The sequence below is a fragment of the Oncorhynchus masou genome, chromosome 13 (assembly GCF_036934945.1).
Source record: "Oncorhynchus masou masou isolate Uvic2021 chromosome 13, UVic_Omas_1.1, whole genome shotgun sequence".
NCBI lineage: Eukaryota > Metazoa > Chordata > Actinopteri > Salmoniformes > Salmonidae > Oncorhynchus > Oncorhynchus masou.
The window spans coordinates 71374462-71392409 of record NC_088224.1 but is presented as its reverse complement, the minus strand read 5'-3'; the positions used below and the strand labels follow the sequence as shown (position 1 = coordinate 71392409).

The window sequence follows — 17948 nt, the reverse complement described above, 5'->3', positions numbered from 1 at the left end:
AATGCTATTGCCTGCCCAATGAAAAGACCCAGGCAAGCAGGGTGATGGTAGAAAATGAGATTTTCAGCAGAAACATGTGGCCAGGTCATTACGCTCCATCCCCTTTAATCCCAGCTTGTCCAGCTCTTTCCTGGCTGTAATTACACAGTATCCAATGTCACATGGAAATGCCAACAGATGCACAGCGTCTAAGACGAGCATTATGTACTTAGAGATGTCCCAGTCATTATGCCTGTTGTACAAGGCATGCTGATTACACCATTGTTGTGCTCCGGCTAAGGCAATAGGGCAAGGTGGATGGACGGAAGGACAGGAATGCATAACAGGTGGACAATTATGTGAAGACATTTCAGAGGATGCGCTGCCTCCATAATGTCAACTGTGGTCATAATGAGAGTGAAAAACGCCAACAATGTCTAGTTACTTCGCAGATCTCCTCATTACAGTCTGAGCATGCAATGCTCACAACTGCTACAGCTAATACTGTATTATACAATTACGATGTGTGCAATCAAAATATATAGTCTGAGCCAAAAAAGTTCACATCATATGTTTACATTGTACCAGAATTGTAATGTGTTAGGCTGTAAAATCTCATCTCATCTAGACGTATGTGTATATATAAACTCTAGAAGTTGACATGTATGAAGGGGGTAACTTGAAGGAAGAGTTGTTTTTCTTTCTCCGTGTGGTCATCTCTCTGGTCTCTCATCAGACGTAGTGATCAGAGCTCTGTGAGGATTAGGAACCAATGTTCCTCTGAAGAAGCTTTGCACAGCACTGTGAGGCTGTTTACTAATCTGACTAATTTGCTCACCAGTATGTCACAGTGCCTCCAGCTCACATGGGAGAAAGGTAATGGCCAGGAGTGCCCTCTTCTGGCCATTGGTGGAGCAGCATTAAGGGATTTGATTAACACCCTGGGCGAACCGGGTTTTGACTAGGTGAGATACAGCTTTTGTCAGATTTTACTTTTCGTGGCAGGTTAGGAGAACCTAAGCAGGAGATTACGAGAATTACAAAGCAAGTTAGGTTAATTATGTTACGGTTGCAGTAATAAGAGGGATTCTGTGTTTTCACATGCAAAGGTGATTGGTTTTGATAAAAACGCTTTCTGTCTTCCCAATGAAAACTAGTGTGAAAATTTGAACATATATTTTATGGAAAAGAGATGCACCATACTGCATTGATGACAATTTGACAGAGCGACACAGATTCCGTAAACCATTCCGTTTTATCAGAGCTCACCTCACTCACCGGCTTCTGGGGCAGCTTAATCGAATCCCCTCAATGTGTGCAAGGAAGAGTTTAAAGATATCTTTGTTCTGATTGGCCCATTGAGGCCCTGCACAAAGACACGCACAGTCAAAATGATGAATGACCATAAAGCTGCTATGAGTTTATGATAATAATGTCTTTACAGGAAGTTAAGAAGGATAGAATGCACACCAAGGAAACATAATACCAATATTCCAGCTGAGCCAGAGAAAATTCAATTCAGTTCAATTCTTTCCCCCCAAAAAACAGTAAATCCACAAAAACTGGAATCATAATAAAATAGGAAATATTGTATCAATCTGATACAGTACAGTACACTCACCACTCCTTTGTGATGATAGGAAGTCCTTGAGAGACATGTGAGAGAAGTCCAGTAATTCCCTATTTCTTGGCAAATTATTAAACCATTTTTTACAGCACAATTACTGAACTATTTTGTTTCCAAACAAACATTGTATTCATTGTTCTCATACCACAGCCATTTTGCTTTGTTATCCCTACTCACATGACGCCATAAAGTGGCAGGTATAATTTTGGTCAATCAACAGAATTTCAAACTGGCATTTAAATCATGGCATGGAGCATGGTATACACATGTACACATTTCATTTTTTTAAACATAGGAACACATACCTAACCTTTCTTTCTGTTTAATTTCCTTAAACTCTGATGAATTGTTGACTTGCAGACTGCCTGGAATACATTTCTTGACTTAAAAGGCAGAAGTCAAAGGAAAGCATTGATGCTAACATTACATACAGTTTAAATACAGGAACATCAGGTGTTATATAAATGGTGATATCCATAGTAGGTACCATTTCATTGTGTCATGTGAAGCCCTACAGTGCATGCAGCTGTGTTGCTATGGAGCAGCTTGGTAAATGCTTTTCCCTGGCGATTAAAACTCTATCAGCTCCGCTGTAGGCTGTGGAACTTCACTGAGGACATGTGACACTGGAACTGTCTTAGCCCAAGTGGAACTCATTGGGGTTGTGGAGAGAGACTGTGCCTGTCTCTGTGCTGCTTTTAGAGAATAAAGTGTGGTGATGTGGTGTGTCATATTGATCCTTCTGACCAATAGGGTCTCTCTCCCTCCACTTGTGATGACAGAGACAAACTGGACAGTTTGCAGTTTGCTGGTCATCCACACCATATTGGTCAAGTGAGTGAGACAGGGCCTAAAGGGAATCCACCTTAATGACACTTAATGACACTGGAGCAGGTAGTTGGGTCATTTTTATGCAATCATATGGATCAGCAGTTGTTGCCTGAGGTAGGACGAGGAGGGCAAGGGTCAAATCAGAACACGATGCAAATAGGACAATAACACCTCTCTGTGCACATGGGTCATTGTGTGGGTCATTCTGTTTCACCATTGAAGAATACAAAATAATTGCCATGTTATTCTTCCATTTACAATATAAGCCCATGTATGCCTATTTATTTTGTATCTTACAAAAAAGTCCTAAATTAAAATATATATATATATATATATATATATATATATATATATATATATATATATATATATATATATATATATATATATATATTTCCTCTAGCTAAAGACTAGCCATACAGCACACAAATCACTTTTAAAGGTCCAATGCTGCCAATTTATCTCAATATCAAATCATTTCCGGGTAACAATTAAGTACCTCACTGTGATTGTTTTTAATTAAAATGGTACTGTAAAACATTTAAAAATGTTAACCCTCACAAGGCTGCTGGCCCAGACAGCATCCTAGCTGAGTCCTCAGAGCATGAGCAGACCAGCTGGCTGGTGTGTTTACTGACATATTTAATCGCTCCCTATCCCAGTCTGTTGTCCCCATATGCTTCAAGATGGCTACCGTTTCTCCTGTACCCAAGAAGCACTCATTTCTATCATCATGAAGTGCTTTGAGAGGCTAGTCAAGGATCATATCACCGCCACCTTACCGGCCACCCTAGACCCACTTCGGCTTGCATAATGCCTCAACAGGTCCACAGATGAAGCAATCGCCATCACATTGCACGCTGCCCTATCCCATCTGGACAAAAAGAATACCTACAGTGCCTTGCAAATGTATTCATCCCCCTTGGCGTTTTTCCTATTTTGTTGCATTACAACCTGTAATATAAATTGATTTTTATTTGGATTTCATGTATTGGACATACACAAAATAGTACAAATTGGTGAAGTGAAACTTTTAAAAAATGTAAGCGGAAAAGTGGTGCGTGCATGTATATTCACCCCCTTTGCTATGAAGCCCCTTAAATAAGATCTGGTGCAACTAATTACCTTCAGAAGTCACATGATTAGTTAAATAAAGTCCACCTGTGTGCAATCTAAGTGTCCCATGATCGGTCACATGATGTCAGTATATATACACCTGTTCTGAAAGACCCCAGAGTCTGCAACACCACTAAGCAAAGGGGTACCACAAAGCAAGTGGCACCATGAAGACCAAGGAACTCTCCAAACAGGTCAGGGAGACAGTTGTGGAGAAGTACAGATCAGGGTTGTGTTATAAAAAGATATTCAAAACTTTGAACATCCCACGGAGCACCATTAAATCCATTATTAAAAACAACAAACCTGCCAAGAGAGGGCCTCCCACCAAAACCGGCAAGGAGTGAATTAATCAGAGAGGCAACACAGAGACCAATTATAACCCCAAAAGAAGCTGCAAGGCTCCACAGCGGAGATTGGACTTTCTGTCCATAGGACCACTTTAAGCCGTACACTCCACAGAGCTGGGCTTTACAGAAGAGTGGCCAGGAAAAAGAACCGAAATGTTGCTAGATTGAATCCCCGAGCTGACAAGGTAAAGATCTGTTGTTCTGCCCCTGAACAAGGCAGTGAACCCACTGTTCCTAGGCTGTCATTGTAAATAAGAATGTTTTCTTAACTGACTTGCCTAGTTATATAATAAATTAATTAAAAAATGACCCTAAGCATACTACTAAAGCAACACTCGAGTGGTTTAAGGAGAAACATTTAAATGTCTTGGAATGGCCTCGTCAAAGCCCAGACCTCAATCCAATCGAGAATCTGTGGTATGATTTAAAGATTGCTGTATACCAGTGGAACCCATCCAACTTGAAGGAGCTGGAGCAGTTTTGCCTTGAAGAATGGGCAAAAATCCCAGTGGCTAGATGTGCCAAACTTAAAGAGACATACCCCAAGAGACTTGCAGCTGTAATTGCTGCAAAAGGTGATTCTGTATTGAAAAAGTATTGACTTTGGGGGGTGAATAGTTATGCATGCTCAAGTTTTTAAAATCTTATTTATTGTTCATTCCACAATAAAAAAAAAAACTTTTGCATCTTCAAAGTGGTAGGCATGTTGTGTAAATCAAAATGATATACAACCCCCCCAAAATTCCAGATTATAAGGTAACAAAATAGGAAAAATGCCAAGGGGGTGAATATTTTCGCAAGCCACTGTATGTAAGAATGCTGTTCATTGACTACAGCTCAGCATTCAACACCATAATACTCTCCAAGCTCATCATCAAGCTGGAGGCCCTGGGTCTCAACTCCTCCCTGTGCAACTGGGTCCTGGACTTTCTGACGGGCCACCCCCAGGTGGTGAAGGTAGGAAATAACATCTCCACTTCACTGGCCCTCAATACTGGGGTCCCACAAGGGTGTGGGCTCAGCCCTCTCCTGTACTCCCTGTTCACCCACGACTGTGTGGCCATGCACGCCTCCAACTCAATCATCAAGTTTGCAGACGACACAACAGTAGTGGGCTTGATCACCAACAAAGACGAGACAGCCTACGGGGAGGAGGTGAGGGCACTGGTGTGGTGTCAGGAAAACAACCTCTCACTCAACGTCAACAAAACAAAGGAGATGATCGTGGACTTCTTGAAACAGCAGAGGGAGCACCCCCTTATCCACATCGAAGGGATAGCAGTGGAGAAGGTGTAAAGTTGCAAGTTCCTGGGCGTACACATCACAGACAAGCTGAAATGTGTGGACAGTCTGGTGAAGAAGGATCAACAGCGCCTCTTTAACCTCACAAGGCTGAAGAAATGTTGGCTTGTCACCCAAACCCTGACAAACTCTTACAGATGCACAATCGAGAGCATCCTGTCGGGCTGTATCACACCCTGGTACGGCAACTGCTCCGCCCACAACCATAAGGCTCTCCAGAGGGTAGTGAGGTCTGCACAATGCATCACCGGGGACAAACTACCTGCCCTCCATGACACCTACAGCACCCGATGTCACAGGAAGGCCAAAAAGATCATCAAGGACAACAACCACCTGAGCCACTGCCTGTTCACACGGCTGTCATTCAGAAGGCAAGGTCAGTACAGGTGCATCAAAGCTGGGAATGAGAGAGTGAGAGACAGCTTCTATCTCAAGGCCATCAGACTGCTAAACAGCAATCACTAACTCAGAGAGGCTGCTGTCTACATTGAGACCCAATCACTGGACAATTTAGAAAATGGATCACTAGTCACTTTAAACAATGCCACTCTAAATAATGCGACTTTAATAATGTCTACCTATCTTACATTACTCATATCTCATGTACATACTGTATTGAGACCCAGTCACTAGTCACTTTAATAATGTCTACCTATCTTACATTACTCATATCTCATGTACATACTGTATTGAGACCCAGTCACTAGTCACTTTAATAATGTCTACCTATCTTACATTACTCATATCTCATGTACATACTGTATTGAGACCCAGTCACTGGGCACTTTAATAAATGGATCACTAGTCACTTTAAACAATGTCTACATATCTTACATTACTCATATCACGTGAATACTGTATTTTATACCATCTACTGAACCTTGCCTATGCCGCTTGGCCATCGCTCATCCATATACTTACAGGTACATATTCTCATTCACCCCTTTAGACTTGTGTGTATTAGGTAGTTGTTGGGGAATTGTTAGATTACTTGTTAGATGTGTGTATTAGGTAGTGGTTGGGAATTGTTAGATTACTTGTTAGATATTACTGCACTGTTGGAACTAGAAGCACAAACATTTCGCTACACTTGCATTAACATCTGCTAACCATGTGTATGACCAATACAATTTGATTTGGTAAAAAATAACAAACAAACAAATAGTTTCTTAGCAAATTGCAATTTCTCAAGGAAGAATTTTGGGACAACTTTCTGGGAGTTTCCCAGCAGCCGGATGTTCCAGTTTTCAGGGGTTAATGGAAAGAGAGCCTGTAATCTGACTTCCACTTTTGGACATTAATAACAAGGTGACACTATCTTAACTTCTCCTCCACATTGACTAGATTGGTTGAACAGTGCAGAAGAGACCCTCCCCTGGACAGTTTTTCTTCTTCTCCTCAAGACCAGTATGTAGGGGATCTAGTTTTAGGCAATTATTTTATGCCTACTATGTGAAGTTAGTGTGGGAGTGATCTGAGTAGGGAGGGGGAAACTGAATAATAGCTGTTATTGGCAGAGTTTGGGAATTTTCTTTGTTTATTGGTCTATTAACTCATTTACTGTATGGTGATATCACTCCATCCCACCAAAACAGGCAGAAGTTTCAGCAGGTCTTTTCAAACAGCTCTTACACTAAAACAGCATTATTATCATGTTCACAATTTTACAGTATTATTCCAAATTCATAGTGTGGAAGTATATACAAAACACAGGGAAATCACGTTGACAATGATAGAGGCCTCTCGTGTCCAAAAGTACATTTTATCATGGGCAGCGCCATTGAGGACTTCCACCATGTTAAAGTAGTCCGAGTAGTCAACTGGGTGGGGATTGCTATGGGTTGTAGCCTCATTGGCGCTGCCCATGCTGTCACATGCGCTAAAACGACATGGATATAAGTCCTCTAACTATCTCTATGGTGCGCCCATAGGCGCCCTCCAAGCAAATCTTCCCTGACCAAAAAAATAAAAGTGGTGGCACTTCGTCACATCCGTGATATGGAATTCAGGAAGTCATCCATCCAAAATAATGAATAAGGCAAACAACTTTTGGAGAGAGTAGTAAACTTCCGAAAGCGTCTGAATGTGAAAGCCGAGGCTGTTTCTTATGTTTCTTTCGCGTCGTCGTCTGAACATCACGTTCAACATGATTACCTCACTAGAGGTCTAATGATGGCCAAGCTGAAAACTAAGGAGCAAACTTTGAACAAGGAGCTGGACATTTTCCGAGGTTTGACTTTCCCTGAATAATATTTGCCATGGCTTACCATAACGGTTCGATCCCCATGAGAGCATTATTTATCATGCTCTGTTTTGGAATGGCAAAATCTCTCTATACCATTCCACTTAAAATATTTACAGGTAAGTTTAACTCTTCTTTGGATTTGGATTTAACTCCTCTGAAACTAATACAAGCCTCAGGAAATGGACTGTCCCTGGCATCTGATCCAGCTGGAATAGTGAACTTTTTGGACATGGTCAATAACTTACAAGGCGATTCTGGCAGAGGTTACTACATGGAGATGACACTGGGTACCCCTGGTCAAAAGGTTAAAAAAATATGACCTATTGTTTTAAAGTTTTCAATGTGGAATACATTTCTTGACCTCTTTAGTCCAAATGTAATCAAATGAAGTAGACATTTATTTTTATATATGTGTGTGTGTGTATGCAAAACAGCTGCTTTTTTCATGACAGATTGAACAGGTGAAAGCTATGATGCCTTATTGATATCACTTTTTTAAAATCCACTTCCATCAGTGTAGATGAAGGGGAGATAAGTTAAAGAAGAATTTTTAAGCCTTGAGACAATTCAAGCATGGATTGTGTATGTGTGCCATTCAGAGGTTGAATGGGCAAGACAAAATATTTAAGTGCTTTTGAACGGGGTATGGTAGTAGGTGCCATGCACACTTTTTGTGTCAAGAACTGCAACGCTGCTGGGTTTTTCATGCTCAACAGTTTCCCGTGTGTATCAAGAATAGTCCACCACCCAAAGGATATCCAGCCAACATGATACAACTGTAGGAAGCATTGGAGTCAACATAGGCCAGCATCCCTGTGGAATGCTTTTAACACCTTGTGGAGGTGTTATGGATGCAACTCAATATTAGGAAGGTGCTTGACTTGGACTGAACTAGGTTCCAGTACTCATTTTGGGTGCTGGTATTGTTTATATTTAGGTGCAGGACCTCCACAATACTTTTGAGCTAATATTCTATAAGAGGAATAGGAGCTCAAGCAGTAGAAAATTTGAGGCGCCAGTACTCTGCTTCTGTGAGCTCCAGTCAAGCACTGGAAGGTGTTCCTAATGTTTGGTATTCTCAGTGTGTATATATGTGTTGTTAATACACTGTAATAGAGCCTACAAATTCAACTACATAATACAATACATGTTCACATTTAGGCCTTGATATTTAGTAGGCTAACTTATGACCAAGCCTGTCTGTCTGCAAATAGTTTTTCTAGCCAGCATGTGATCTGGAGAGAGGGTGTGGGGAGGCTGTTAGCCCCTGGGGCACAGGCGGGCGGGCAGGAGGGGGTGACGGCGAGAGTGAGACTGCAGCCAGCTCTGAGCCCAGGGCCTAGTTCTGCCATGTAAGCCCCCACGCACATGAGCTCACATGATGCTGCTAGACCCGAGCCTCTGCTTGGGCTCCACTGGCCAGGCAGCTGACCAGGATTATGAGGCACAAAGGCTCAGGGAGAAAGCTGAAATCTGCTCAAACTCTACCAATGGATCTGGAGGAATGTGGCCCACAGTTTCTGTTATTTTGTTCTATGTTTTATATACATATCTCCCTCTCCATCACCATCTATTTCCCCCTGTCCTCATTTATGCCTGGTTTTGCCATTTGGCCCTAATTGCATGCAGTTTTAGGTACCCACACTTCTCAGTCTTTGGAATGTTTACAATATGTTAGTATGTTATTGATAAAGCCAGTGTGTTCTTAGCTGGAACACTTTTTATTGTTGGACCAAGAGTTGGGTGTTAGCAAGATACCATGGCTATGGCACAGCCAGACTCTGGTTCCCACAATCCTATCAAGCATATTTCTGCCTTATCATTTCCTTGTGCTTATTAGTGGAATAATCACACTGAAGGAATCTGACCTCACTAAAATGAACCTGGCTAAGTAACACTTCTGACTATAATCAGATGAGAGGTAGGGATGGGAGAGAAGAGGTAGGGAGGGGAGAGAAGAGGTAGGGAGGGGAGAGAAGAGGTAGGGAGGGGAGGGGAGAGAAGAGGTAGGGAGGGGAGGGGAGGGGAGGGAGAGAAGAGGTAGGGAGGGGAGGGGAGAGAAGAGGTAGGGAGGGGAGGGGAGAGAAGAGGTAGGGAGGGGAGGGGAGAGAAGAGGTAGGGAGGGGAGAGAAGAGGTAGGGAGGGGAGGGGAGAGAAGAGGTAGGGAGGGGAGGGGAGAGAAGAGGTAGGGAGGGGAGGGGAGAGAAGAGGTAGGGAGGGGAGAGAAGAGGTAGGGAGGGGAGAGAAGCGGTAGGGAGGGGAGAGAAGCGGTAGGGAGGGGAGAGAAGCGGTAGGGAGGGGAGAGAAGAGGTAGGGAGGGGAGAGAAGAGGTAGGGAGGGGAGAGAAGAGGTAGGTAGGGAGGGGAGAGAAGAGGTAGGTAGGGAGGGGAGAGAAGAGGTAGGGAGGGGAGGGGAGAGAAGTGTTAGGGAGGGGAGGGGAGAGAAGTGTTAGGGAGGGGAGGGGAGAGAAGTGTTAGGGAGGGGAGGGGAGAGAAGTGTTAGGGAGGGGAGGGGAGAGAAGAGGTAGGGAGGGGAGAGAAGAGGTAGGGAGGGGAGGGGAAGAGAGAACAAGGGGAGGGGGGCACAATAACACCAATCCTCATACAGTTCTATCTATGATATAATTAAAGGCCTGGTGTTAAACAAGGCGTTATTCAGATGAACCACTAATTGCCACATCTGTTAGCCCTGTCGCAGCTAGGCCGAGGTGTCGGCTGGAGTGCCTCACATCTGCTAATTGGTACAAACAGGTAGCAGATGCACATCCCCGCCACAGAGCCTCTGCTAATTAGCCAGGCAAGGCTCAACCACAGGCGACCAAGCCGCCATGCTGGCACAGGGATGGGGAAGAGAAGGGATTTGCCTGGTGGTTCCGCCCAGCCATGCTAGGGGAGTACGGAAGAGGATTGAGAGGGTAGGAGGTACAAGGAAATGCCCCTAGTTTTCCCCAACAGGCTGCGTCAGGATGGTCTTTCTGGTTTGGGCCCAGCGTGAGTGGTGTGCTGCCATCTGTGTGGTGGCAGTAGGGTTTCAGAAGGCAGAGCCATAGTGGTGGGACTTCGGCCAGTCCAACTGATAGGGACACAACAGAGCTTTGAGGAAGTACAGTGCCTTCAGAAAGTATTCACATCCCTTGACTTTTTACACATTTTGTTGTTACAACCTGAATATAAAATAGATTAAATTGAGGTTTTGTATCACTGGCCTCCACACAATACCCCATAATGTCAAAGTGGAATAACGTTTTTAGAAATGTTGACTAATTAATTGAAAATGAAAAGCTTAAATGTCTTGAGTCAATAAGCATTCAACCCCTTCTTGTTATGGCAAGCCTAAATAAGTTCAGGAGTAAAAATGTGCTTAAGTTGCATGGACTCTGTGTGCAATAATAGTGTTTAACATGATTTTTGAATTACTACCTCATCTCTGTACCCCACACATACAGATAATTTTGAGGTCCCTCAGTCGAGCAGTGAATTTCAGACACAAAGATAAGGGAGTTTTCCAAAGCCTTGCAAAGAAGAGCACATATTGGTAGATTGTTTTTTTAAAACCTGACATTAAATATCCCTTTGAGCATGGTGAAGTTATTAATTACACTTTTGATGGTGTATCAATACAGCCAGTCACTACAAAGATACAGGCATCCTTCCTAAATCAGTTGCCGGAGAGGAAGGAAACCGCTCAGGGATTTCACAGTGAGGCCAATGGTGACTTTAAAACTGTTAGAGTTTGTAATGGCTGTGATGGGAGAGAACTGAAGATGGATCAACAAAATTGGCTTTACCCCACAATACTAACCTAAATGTCGGGTCGACAACAAGAATGCAGAATACTCTAGCAGCCTATTTATTGAGAGCAGAATGCTACATTTGTTTTGTCTGGGTGTCAAGTAAGGTCTTCACTGTAAAATTTCTGAATGAGTTACTTCTTATTCTTAGCTTTGACAAAGCCCATGCTTTAGTTGGATGGAAACAAATATCCCGAAAATCACATTTTCCTCAGGCTGCTTTCGGGAAGACACAGGAAGTGTAATGTCACACCAGCAGACCGCTTTCCTGTGTGTTCCCTTTATGTTGCCTCTCCTCCATCAATCCAAAGTGCTTTAAAGGCTAGTTAAGCAGCCTAACACATTTAAATGGTAAATAAACTCCTTTGTTGCGAGCGGAGCTGTGGAGAGCACAGCCTCTTTAATGATGAGGAATGTTCAGTAATGACCCTTCTGCGCGTCACCGATGTGACAGAAGTTGTTTATCTCATTAGTTCCCCTAGTTGAATTTATGCCTGAGACAACAAGCTCTCAACTGCTGCTTTGCTAGCTCATGTTCCGCTCCTGCTTGCACACCGCTGACAAATACCAGGATGGAGAGAGTTTTAGACTATGGAGCAATGGGCGGGAGTAACGTGGGCATGTTTTTTCAAAAGATACCAGACCAGAGAGCTTTTTTTTCAAATCTTCAGACGTCAGAAACATAGTAAATAACCTGCCCTGCTCAAATCAGTGTTTATGGTGTCTTAAGAGGGGTGCGGAGGAGTAACACAGATGGTTGAATGACTGATAAAGTAATCACTACTCTTGTTTTTCCAGCTGAATATCCTGGTTGATACAGGAAGCAGTAACTTTGCAGTGGCTGCAGCAGCACATCCCTTTATCACACACTTCTTCAACACAGCACTGTGAGTCAGGCTCGCATATTTGTTTTGTGGAAACTCTTTCTATTGGGTCAATGAGAAGGCTATGCATTACATTTGGTGGCCTCATAATATTAGAAAATGCCTTAACTAAATAATCAGTGTTTCACATCAATCTCATAATTTATACTACAATCTGATCATGTTTTATGTTTGTTTATAATTGTCTCAGGCATTCATTTGATAAGATTTCCTTTGTCTAAGAGTGCTGCTTAATCTCCCCGACTGTCCCTGTGTTCAGCTCCAGTACGTACAAGTCCACTGGCAGGGGCGTGGCCGTCAAGTACACCCAGGGCAACTGGGAGGGCGAGCTGGGCACCGACCGCGTCCTCATACCCAGCATCGCTGGCACCCTCACCATCAACATCGCCACCATCTTTTCCTCCGACGGATTCTTCCTCCCGGGGGTCAACTGGCAGGGCATCCTGGGTCTGGCCTACCCCCTGCTGGCTCGGGTAATTGGGGAGGGGGGGGGTCCTCATGCCCTCTGAGACTCTGGATATGAAGGATATCGCCATGTCTGTTTGATTTGGCACAGTGGTGTCCATAAGCGTGGTGAGGCGTGAAGAGCTGCTGAATGTTATCAAAGATCAAATTAACTGAACCGGAGAAGGTTCACACACATGATACTGTTCAGAATGGAACTGTGATCTCATCATCACACAGAACCATGGGGCGTAATGTTGGTTAGGCTATTCTGAGCTTACACAATGTATGCCTTATGCAGATTTTGAGGTCAACTATTTTAAATCATTGACATACAGTGACCACTCTGTACTGTGGATCTCAGCTTTGTTCAGGTTCAGGTGATTTTCAGAATGTTTGTCATGCATCACATGCATATATCTGGCCCTTGACTTCACATGGTGTATAGAGAGGGGGGGATCCTGTTTAGTCAGGGTGCTAACTGATAAGACTTTCTCCTGTCAATCTCTGTGCTTACAGCTTCACTATTGACCAATAGGACAGCCAATACGTTACACTATTTTACACTAAGTTAATGACCAGAGTGTTTTGTGTTTATGTCTCCTGTTTCCCAGCCTGACTCCTCGGTGGAGCCTTTCTTTAACTCCGTGGTACGACAGACAGGCATCCCAGATGTGTTCTCCCTACAGATGTGCGGAGCTGGGTTGTCAGCCAGCACCACTGCCGACCCCACGGGGGGAAGTCTTGTGAGTAGTCAGGAGGAGAAAGCTAAAGGTTATGAATGGGAGGAGTGAATGGTGGGGTGGGGTGGGGGGGACTTCCTTACAAAGGCTGGTTGTTGTACTGTCAAAGAAGATGATTATTGAGGCTGTTCGTCTCACACACGCTAGGCAATTGCTTGGCATAATATATCTCCCGACGCACAGACCAGATAAACCTTTCAAGGGTGGATTAGACTGAGCGGCATGGTGCTTCTTAGAAGCATGATCGCTAGCAAGTCTCTGCGCCTCTCAATGCGTTTCTCCATTGGACACCCAATCTAGTTAGCGAGTGGCTAATTAAGCTAAGATAGCCCCTTGCCGAGTGCAGGTCTGTTGGTGTTTTAAGAGCAGTCGCGGTTGAGCCGACCACGTGAGTGAGCGCAGCAGATGGGAGAGATAGTGGGGTGTAATCAGTGTCTGCAATGCCATGCCAAACATTGCTACGGCATGCCATTGTATTTTTATTACAGTATTCAGGCTATCATTGTATAATTTGTAAAGTGAATGAAAACCCTGTTTTGTTTCAGGTCATGGGAGGGGTTGAACCAACATTGTATTTGGGGTCCATGTGGTACACCCCAATAAAGGAAGAGTGGTACTATCAGGTGGAAGTATTGAAGCTGGAGGTTGGGGATCAGAATCTAAACCTGGAATGCAAAGAGGTATGAGACAAACTGTCCACTGTTGTTTTCTGAATTGCCCTTTCCTGGTCTAAATGGTTTGCAAAGTATTTCAAATCTGCACAACACGTCAGGTTTGAGGAACAAAGCCTAACTGTGGCCATAAGACTAAGGCTGTTTCTAGTGAGCATTCTTTCTGGATGAGCCTGTAGTGCAAGTCTGGAAAGAGGATATAAAGCAACAGTTAATAAAGCATGCCTGAGCTGAGACACAAGAATGAGGTAAACCTGTTTCTGAAGCCTTCCAGGAACCAAGGTGGACATTTCAGCTTTTTGTTTGATCAAGGTCTTCTGAAATGAAATATGCAACTTTCTTTATACTTCTTCCTCTCTCTCTTTCATTCTCTCTCCTTCTCCTTCTCTCAGTACAACAAGGATAAAGCCATAGTGGACAGTGGAACCACTCTTCTGCGGCTGCCTGTGAATGTTTTCAGTGCTGTGGTTGAGGCCATCTCAAGAACATCTCTGGTATGTCAGCCGCTGTGCTCATGATCAAATGACAAAGAACTTCTAGGATAACCTGGTTGTCTGAGGACACTTCAGTAACTGTGTAGACTGAGGACACTGCAACTTATTTCCTTTCTATACCATGGCTTATATTTGTCCACCCCTATATGGCAACTTTGTTCTGGTCTAGGGATCTGAGAGAAAATGAGTGGTTATCTATGTAAAGTTCACATTTTTTTACAACTCAGAGTAATTTTATTGGAGTCTTAATCCATCGCTGTCTTTCTATGGTCCAGATCCAGGACTTCACCTCAGGGTTCTGGGGTGGCACTAAACTGGCCTGCTGGTTGAAGGGGGAGACACCGTGGAGGTTCTTCCCCAAACTGTCCATCTACCTGAGAGGCACCAACACCAGCCAGTCCTTCAAAATCTCCATCCTCCCTCAGGTGACACAACAAACGTCCCCATGTTGCCTCTGTGTGTTTGTTGTTTGCTTACTCTAACCAACATCAGCCATCTTGTTCTGAGCTTTAGATCTGTTTGCCGACAGCTCTTTTATTGACATTAGTGTGGCTGCTCCCTACAGCTGTATATCCAGCCAATCACAGATGTGGACGGTACGCTGGACTGCTTCCGCTTCGGCATCTCGTCGTCAGCCAACGGCCTGGTGATAGGAGCAACCGTCATGGAGGGCTTCTACGTCGTCTTCGACCGGGCAGAGAAGAGAGTAGGCTTCGCTGTCAGCAGATGTGCAGGTGAGTGCTGGAGACATTATTATTGGGTCTTAGATGCACCTGGTCAAGTGCTCTTTGTATACCCTTCTTACATTCCACAGTACATTAGCTATTATAACCATGGTTCCTCTCTCCAGTGAACGGTGGGATAGCCGTGTCAGAGATCTCTGGGCCCTTCTCATCTGCAGACGTGGCATCTGACTGTGCTGCTGGAGGGCTGCTGAAGGAACCCCTTCTCTGGGTCATCTCCTACGCCCTGGTGGCCGTCTGTGTCGTGGTGCTCCTCATCCTGCTCCTCCTCCTCGTCCTGCCCTGTCGTCACCGAGACCGGTCCGGCGAGATCACTGATGAGTCCTCGCTGGTCCGCCACCGCATCAAATGACTGAGGCGGGCCTCGGGTAGGATGACGACGGCCACTGGGAGTTCCAATTCTACTGAGGCAGGGAGAGGGGAGGGGTTGGGGCTGCAGTGACCAATAGGACTGTTCTCTGGACACATCATGGAGACTGCAGTTTGACCAGAGAATGCTTTTCTTAGTTTAGATGTTACCAGTTTTTTGCACTCCAGTCTCATAGCAACCTCTGATTTAATTTAGACACATTATTAGACTGGTTGGGTAGCAGAAAGGAATGCTATCTATGCCAGCCCAGTCTCTCCTTGCACATATTTCCTGCTGATTCCCCACTGCCTACAACATGGTATTGAAGTGCACTTCTCTCACCTGAGAAAAGGTCCTAAGAACTCTTTAACAGCAATGTTTCTTTTTACTTCTCAGAAGCCTCAACTCAAAATAGCATATTGTAAATGACTCAAGTTTGTTGAATGTTCCCCATAGGTATCATTACCATTCTTTCATTACAATTTTCTTCTTTGCTGTGTGATGAAAGTTTTGTAGGAAATGTCCTTTGTCAAGCTGTTTTATTAAGAGTTGGAGTTGACTTAATGTTTTTATTCAAAGTACAACGAGGAGGTCAGACAATAGAAGATGATACACATAGGTTGATATACATCCCTTGTCGTTTACAATGCTATCAAGTCACAGCCATCTCATATGGGAACTAGCATGGGTTTGCGACATTCTGTTTAACTGTAAAAAGTGATCAAAAAAGTGTAAAATTATGAATATCACTCCATCTGTATGAGTGAGAATGAAGCAATCCGTGTTAATAGGATTTTGTAATGACATTGTGTATTTGATATTTAAGTCAAAATGAATGATTGTATAATATTTCACAACCTCACCATTAGTAGACGTACAGAAACCTGATTTGTAAGGCCACATTTATATTGGAGTATTTCTATGTTAAATAATATTTTCTACATTTTACGTAACTCATGATTTCAATAGGGGAGATGTATTGGCCAAAAAAACGTATTGTACTGTATTTTCAAAAAGTTAAATATTCTTTTGCAAAGGTGTTTCATACAAAATCAGGTGCAGTTTTAATTTAAACTGTTCACGATTGTTTAAATGTATCAGTGCCAAAATTGTGATTGTATATAATTAAATTGATCAGATTAAAGGCTCTCATTCCAGCGTGATAAAACGCCCGGCCTGTATTCCAACCTGGATAAAAACAATTCACCATTCACTTGAATATTATGAATAAAGAGTTACACAAGTAGAGAGCACCATGGTGCAGGTTCTGCTTCTCTGTAATCTTGCATTCAAGAGCAACTACCAGGACCACTCTTCAAGCATAGGGGAGACAGTACAGTATGCCGAAGACAGTGAGGAACTTACTGGATTAGTGGTCATTTTGTTTTAAGGAAACCTTATTATAGACAATTATATGACATACTTTTTACAATTCTTGGAAGTCAATGAAACAAAACAATTCAGTTATTCTTAATATCCACGGTGTAGGAAATAAGACACAGAAAACATTCAAAACTGCATAGGCACATTCTATAGGTAAGAAAATATAAATAAAAACACTTACTTGCAAGTCCTCCTGTTGAGGTGAGTCCATTCATTCAACACTACACTGAACAAACAGGTGTCAGGTCTGTATGAGTGGTGGTCCAACTGGCCACTCGTGTGGAACCATCCATATTTAAATACCTCAGATTGACTCGAGGGAGTAGGCTCTCAATTTGTCTCTCGTACAACTGCCAAATATCTTTATCTAACATCAGCTATTTATTATCCTATGATACAATGAACCTATACTAGAATCAAATAGATTATATATCAGACATTTGATGAAAATAATTCTGAGCAACACGAAAACTACTCATATAAACGTTGCATTAGAAACCTAATAATTGATTACAGTCCGATTGAGAGAATGCTAAGACCGTGCAAAGCTATAAAGGCAAAGGGTGGCTACTTTGAAGAATCTCAAATATATTTTGATTTGTTTAACACTTTTGGTTGCTATATTATTCCATATGTGTTATTTCATAGTTTTGATGTCTTCACTATTATTCTACAATGTAGAAAATAGTAAAAATAAAAATAAACCCTTGAATGAGTAGGTGTGTCCAAACATTTGACTGGTACTGTACATCAGAGGAATAGCGAAATGTTTAAGTAAATATTTGTTGTAGGTATAGTAATGATTGTGTTGTGGAGAGCAGAGTAGGGGCGGCAAGTATACCATGTGACATGGTGTATACTTACATTACAGTGCAAATTCTATGCAAAATGGCTGCAAAACATCCTATTGCACCTTATGTCCGGTGATAGATTAGTGAGGGAACCACAGATGATCAAACCCATTCTCTACCTTGATCTCCATCGTAGGAATGACGAC

General features: G+C 43.1%; 1 protein-coding gene across 1 annotated transcript; it reads left to right on the top strand.

The window, feature by feature from the left end:
- Positions 1–7210: 7210 nt before the first annotated feature.
- Positions 7211–16814, top strand: LOC135552992 (beta-secretase 2-like). The gene is made up of 9 exons (XM_064984996.1): positions 7211–7754; positions 12039–12127; positions 12384–12597; positions 13183–13314; positions 13857–13991; positions 14375–14476; positions 14752–14901; positions 15042–15210; positions 15327–16814. Exons 1-9 carry the CDS (start codon positions 7464–7466, stop codon positions 15569–15571), a joined length of 1527 nt encoding a protein of 508 aa, XP_064841068.1. The 5' UTR covers positions 7211–7463; the 3' UTR covers positions 15572–16814.
- Positions 16815–17948: the final 1134 nt, after the last annotated feature.

Bases quoted from the DNA above. Each gene is read 5' to 3' on its own strand.
- LOC135552992 (XM_064984996.1), top strand. From the start codon at position 7,464: ATGGCTTACCATAACGGTTCGATCCCCATGAGAGCATTATTTATCATG. The intron at 7,755-12,038 runs GTTAAAAAAATA...TTGTTTTTCCAG, and splicing joins TGGGTACCCCTGGTCAAAAG to CTGAATATCCTGGTTGATAC. The intron at 13,992-14,374 runs GTATGAGACAAA...TCCTTCTCTCAG, and splicing joins TAAACCTGGAATGCAAAGAG to TACAACAAGGATAAAGCCAT.